Source organism: Gastrolobium bilobum, unplaced genomic scaffold (assembly GCF_033153095.1).
Source record: "Gastrolobium bilobum isolate Gb01-03AN ecotype WA unplaced genomic scaffold, APGP_CSIRO_Gbil_v1 utg26078, whole genome shotgun sequence".
In the NCBI taxonomy this organism is placed as follows: domain Eukaryota; kingdom Viridiplantae; phylum Streptophyta; class Magnoliopsida; order Fabales; family Fabaceae; genus Gastrolobium; species Gastrolobium bilobum.
The window spans coordinates 145,856-152,200 of NW_026896138.1; the positions used below are offsets into that span (position 1 = coordinate 145,856).

Genomic DNA, 6,345 nt, shown 5'->3' on the forward strand with positions numbered 1-6,345 from the left:
TGTGTGGCTACGCCACTGGTTCACTATGTAAATAATGGATACAAAGAATCAAATTCACCAAAGTGATGGTTAACTCAACCTATCCAACAATGATGATAATCAAACTAATCTAGAGATGTTTCACTCAAACTCTTTCTAGAGATCTCTCAAATACAAAGCTTAAAGTTTTGCTCTCAAATCTCTCAAATAATTTTCTTTCAAATTTTCTCTCTAATCTCTAACCTAACCTCCACCTACAACTAATAAATATATAGAGGAGGTAGAATCTAGGATTTAAGGTTTAGGATTTTTGAAAAATCCCTCAATAGACTTGGGCTTAGCATTGAAGGAAGAAGCCCACCAAGAAATTCGATATTCTCTTCAAGGTCTAAGAAAAAATGCAGACATGTGATGTAACAATTATAGTATTATCATCACATTCTTTTTTGTTCCAACAGTGAATAGTATAGCCTAAGTGGTGCTTATTGAAATTTAAATTATACAAATGTAAATTTCGCAATTCACTATCATTAAGTAACCATAACGTCGAAGCTGAAAAAATAAATGAAATTGAAAATCACGTTGATTTCAGAAAATGAAAGAAAGTGAATGAGCACTCTGGTCAAGTCGAGTCTCTGTTGGGTGTTTCATTGTATTGCAGCCTCTGCAGCTTCATTTGCTGATAGAATTTAGCAATGAACTCCTCCGCGCGCTTATCAATATCTTCTTCTTCTTCTTCTTCTTCTTGGCAATCATAATAATATTCCTCATTGTGGTTCCCTGCACCCATTAGTGGACTATTTCTCTCGTGGTCATATTCAACGTCGTCATGGTCGTCGTCAAAATCAACTCGTGGGTTTATACAGGAAATGTGAGGTAGGTGGAAGTGCATGGAGAATGGGCGATTTGTCTTGACATGGAAGATATGGGTGTTGTCGAAGGAGAGCTCGCGCTCAGAGTAAAGGGTTTGGGCAGGGGGTGGTGCTGTGTAGCAGAGACACTTCAAATACTCTGGCACCAGACGCAGCTTCATCACCACCTTGCGCCTTAACATGGCACCTTTACGAGCCCAAAGCATTACCAATCGTAAGCGATTACTTGTTCTGTGAACAACGTCACGGTTCTTCATAATTATAAACACAATGCTCTCTGCAAAGAAATGCTATTTAAGCTTGGAGTTTAGCTGTAAGAAGTGAGCATGGTTGTGGTTACTTATATTTTAAATATTGGAGACGCTGCATGCGAATCTCGAAACTAAAAAAACTAAAGGCAGATATTTGGTTCACCTTTTCAAATGTGAACTGTGGATGGTGTGAATGTGAACTATCAAGTTGTTCTGGACACGGCTGGAATCAAACTGGCGAGGTCATACCGGACATTTTTTATTTGGAAAATAGTTGTTGTTATTTATATGTTTCTATTGTAACTTTAATTCAATTAATTTTATCTAAAATACTTTGCAATTTTTTATCAATCAAAACTATTTGGTCTGGACCGGCTTCACCGGTCCTATCTTATGGTTTGGCCTTTAAATTTCTATTTAGGATGTTATTTTTTTGTTTATCTGAAATGAAATTTTTAGACTTTTATAATAGAAGATCTTTCACTTCTTGTACAGCTCATCTCATACACATTTGGAGGTGCGCTTGCCTCAAGCATTGTAGTGGAGCTTGTTTGACAATACAATTATATCTCTTTCTCATTATTAGAGAATATTTTATTACCTATATATATATATATCATAATTTCTGTCATTAAAGAGACGTCTTGCGTCTAACATTTCATAATCTCCTACTTTGCTGAATTATAGAGTCATTGTGCTTTTTCACCATCTTCTCTTTCGGCCTACGCCTAAGATATTCACGATATCTCCTTTATAGAGTTTTGGTTTATAGTTTATACCATTACTTCTGATAGCACTGTTATATTGAGATACTTCACTCAATCAAGGGAAACATATCTAAGTTCATCACTAAAAAAAATTATATATGTTAATGAATAAAAAGACTAATATAAACATTTAAGTGGTAATAGACTTCTTTTAATTTGCGCACTCATTTTTTGGACCCTCATTTGTCTCGGTTATTTTCAACGACCAAAATATCTGACTACTGGGTAATTAAGGTAATTAAAATTTTTATTGAACAGGAGATTGAAATCAAATTCGTTATAAGAAATTGTTATGTGATCCTAAAGGAATAAAAATTTTATGATATGTACTATTTAATGTGTATTATTCCAGTAATAATTCGAAAAGTATTATTAAAACAATAATTAGTGCAATATACATTAAATAATTTTTTTTTTCAAGAACATATGAATTTTCATTATTATAGCTATTCCCTTGTGGGTGGGTAAGTGAACATTGCTTTTAGTTGAAATATTATATATGAGAAATACTACTCTTATTTTACATGACATAGTTATCTCATGTTCTCTTACTTCGAAAATTACATTCTCCCTTTTCTTTTCTTTTAATGATGTGCCCCATTTGAATTCTCTTTATAGCATGAGAGAATTATTCTCATGTAACATGAGATGTAATATTCCCCTTATATTATATACCTTATCGCATTTACTTGCTTTCAAATTGAAATCGCGGAAAAATAATTATTTTTAAAATATTGACTCATTGTTGCTTAGACTAAAAGGTTAGGGACTTTGCGCAAGTAAACGTCGTGCCTATAGTCTTTTTTATAATCAAATAAAGCGGATCTGAAACTCCAACAACTATTTGTTCGTTGAAAGTGACAAGCTTGCACTCTGCCTCTCATTAGTTACCAATCAGACTTACCCAGTTATTCTCGTTGACCGAGTCTTGGCCCCTTAATTAAAAGCTGTACTAATTAATATTTTGCATTAAACTCCTTCTATTTATTTGTTTGTTTATTTAAAATACCCTCTAATTATGAATTCTTCAGGTGTACAAATTTATAATTTTCTAGTTAAGTAGTTATACATTAGTTTCGCATTGCTTTGGGAGAAAAATAATAATAATATACATTTGTTTGTTTCAAAAGAAATAACTAATCTAATTGATTATCATGCATGTGTATGGCAACATTGACTGAGGGAGGTCAACTAAAATAAGGCGCCGAGCGAGTGAGAACCCTTGCTTTCAGTATAATATCCTCTAGTGGAAGCTTCTATATGGTATATATGGGAGGTCAATATAAATGAGTTAATTATCAACCATAATAAACAAATCCGACATTATATTTCAACTTAAAATTTTATTATATTATGTTCAAGGTTCCTTCAGTTATATAATTTTCATATCTATTTTTAATTAATGTAAAAATTCATCACTCACACTGAATTTTGGATAAAGAAATGCAAATTACGCCTAATTTTGACCACAAATAACGCTTCCTGCAACGTGCAGGCCGGAGCGTGAGTCCATTACGCGTAATTTAATGCGCGTTGAAATACGAGACAAGCAACGAACTAACAATGTCACTAAAGAAGAAGAAAAGGTCAAACGATTGTGTACCCCCTTCCCGCCTTCCGCCGAAAACTGCCCCCCCGGCAGTCATAGAGCTCGTAAATCTTAAGTTTATTTATTTTTTATTTCGAGATATATATATATACGAGGTAGGATCTTTTGAGTCAAATTTTAATTTTGACACCTCATCTAAGAGCCGTTAGATCAAAAAAGATCAACGACTCTGATTTGCAAGCATGTGACACCATTGATCTTTTTTATCTAACGGCTCTTAGACGAGGTGTCAAAATTGAAATTTGACACCGGTGTCAAAATTGAAATTTGACACCGGTGTCAAAGGATCATACCTCTATATATATATATATATTGTCAAATTTTAATTTTGACACTTCATCTGAGAGCCGTTAGATAAAAAAATATCAATGGTGTCACATGCTTGCAAATCAGAGTCGTTGATATTTTTTGATCTAACGGCTATAAGATGAGGTGTTAAATTTGAAATTTGACACCGGTGTCAAAGGATCCTACCTCTATAAAATAATTATATTTACAAATTTTTTTGTTTACAGACTACACTATGTATTCTCATAAATATACTAAGTTATACTATGTACTTCTTGGAATACATAGTGTAATTTGCAAAAATTTGTAAATGGATTCTAATCCTATATATATATATATATATATATATATATATATATATATATATGTTTTTAAAAATTTTGTGAGTCTTAAATTTATAATTAAATTTAGTTACCAAATTAATTTAAAAATTTCACCTCTAGCAGAATTAATTCAAGTCACTGTAAAAGTTTTAAAAACCTAAAATCTAAAGTAAACAACACTAGTTACTCACCAGACTCATTTTTAGACTCGTACACGTGATTCAGAATAAGCAACCAAAGCAGGCACTGAGCCAAGAGCTGCACTCGCCTGAAAATAAAATGAGCAACTATTTGTCTATCGAAAAAAAAAAAAACCATTTTATCTTCTTTATGCATTTATGTTCTCAAAAATAAAAATTAAAAAAAAAAAATTCTGAGAAGGTTGTCATGCACACCCATAAAGTCGATGGAATTCTTTGTCCTCTTTGAATACTATTTCTAAAAATAATTTTTTAGATTTTAGAATAAAAAAATAAACAAATCCGTTTGATAAGTCTTGTTTTTAAAATTATAACTATTTTTTATATAATTCATTTTATTTTTTTATAACTATTATATAAAATAGTTGTAAGAATAAAAAAAATTAAAATACAATCAAACAGACCTTTTATGTTTTATTTTGTGTTTCTTTGATAAATAAAACCGAGAAAAGGAATTTATTTAACTAAAATTTATAATTATGGATTTTATTTTTTATATTCATTATAATTTGAACTAGATAACCTCAAACGCTCGCATAGTTGGTAAGCGAGACAAGTTATATTCCATGAAAATTTCATTTATAACTACTGAATCACTCTTTTGTCGTTATCTTTGTTTTTTAAATCTTTATTCAGTTTAATTCAAAAACTTCACATTTTTTAAAGAAGACAATTCAAAAACTTTAAATCACTCTCATTTATACAATTCCTGATACACATTATTCTTCAACATCGGTGATTGCTTCTCTGTTTTTTATTCTTACACAAAATATGAGTTCAAAATATGATTTTCTGAAGGATATTAATCCTGCCAAGGAGGACTCGAGGATTAAGGTGAAGGTAGTTCGGACTTGGAAAGTTCCTAACTTTCAGCGTAAAAATTTGGAGGACAATCTTGAAATGGTTTTATTGGATGAACATGTTGTGTTCTGTGTTTTAAAAATCTTCCATCTTTGTTTTGATCATTTTAGTTAACGTTGTTGACATAAGTTGGCTCCATTACTTTGTAGGGTGGTAGGATCCACGCCACTGTCAAAGGTACCTTGCAGGTGCGGAATAAAATCAACGAAGGAGAGTGCTATTTTATAAAAAAAATTGGAGTTGGATTCAATAGCGATGTGTTTAGGCCAACCAAGCATCAGTATCGTTTGTCTTTTAACTTGAGGACTGATGTTAAATCGATTGTTGTTTCTGATATTTGTGCGAGTGATTTTGATTTTGTTGATTATAACATCATTGAGAAAGAAACGTCTGACTCCCCTTATTTAGTCGGTAATAGATTCTTCCTCACTCTTATCCTTTTTTTAATTATTGCGGGTTTTATTTTTTTCCCATACTCTTTGCTGCCTTTTTTTAATTTTTAAACGTCATTGGTTTATTCTGTATCATGACTATCTCCTTATTTTTAAACTCTTTGCGGTTATAGTTTTGTGTTTTTAATGTTTTGTCACGAGTAATCTTATTCTGTATCATTATTTTTTTCATTAACTGTGTTTTTTATGTTTCTATATTCGTTTTTCATTATTGCATAATTTTTTCACAAACTCTTTGCTGCGTTTTTTTTTTGTAGACGTCATTGGTTTAATCTCAGGAATTGGGAAAGTTTGTGATCGTGTGGTTTCTAGTAGGAAGACAAAAATGGTGGTGTTGGAGCTTGACGACCTGAGGTACTTACAAATGTTTAGTTAAATGAATTATTTTTGTCCAGCTCTGTTAGCTTATATTTTACGCGTATTAACGTTGTGCTTGCTGCAACTCACGTGTAGGGGTCATAAGTTGGAGTGCACTTTGTGAGAGCATTATCTGGATGAGGTCCAATCTTTTTTGGCAGACAACGACGATCCTCATAACGTCCTGATAGGGAAGGATTAAGTGTTTTAGAGGTATGTTTTTTCCAAACAACGTTGTTTTAATTTTTGCTTTTATAATCAGTTTTTATGCACGTTATTTTAATTAATTTTGCTTCTGTATCCAATGTTTATCTGAACCTTTTAACTCAATAGGTAAGGTCGGGATAACAAATACAAAATATACAACAAGGATTGTAATGGATTCA

The 6,345-nt window shown here is 31.8% G+C and overlaps 1 protein-coding gene across 1 annotated transcript; it reads right to left on the reverse strand.

Moving 5' to 3' along the window:
• Window positions 1-601: 601 nt before the first annotated feature.
• Window positions 602-1,108, reverse strand: LOC133297974 (uncharacterized). The gene has a single exon (XM_061497211.1). It carries the CDS (start codon window positions 1,106-1,108, stop codon window positions 602-604), a length of 507 nt encoding a protein of 168 aa, XP_061353195.1.
• Between the last annotated feature and the right edge of the window lie 5,237 nt (window positions 1,109-6,345).

Bases quoted from the DNA above. Each gene is read 5' to 3' on its own strand.
- LOC133297974 (XM_061497211.1), bottom strand. From the start codon at position 1,108: ATGAAGAACCGTGACGTTGTTCACAGAACAAGTAATCGCTTACGATTG.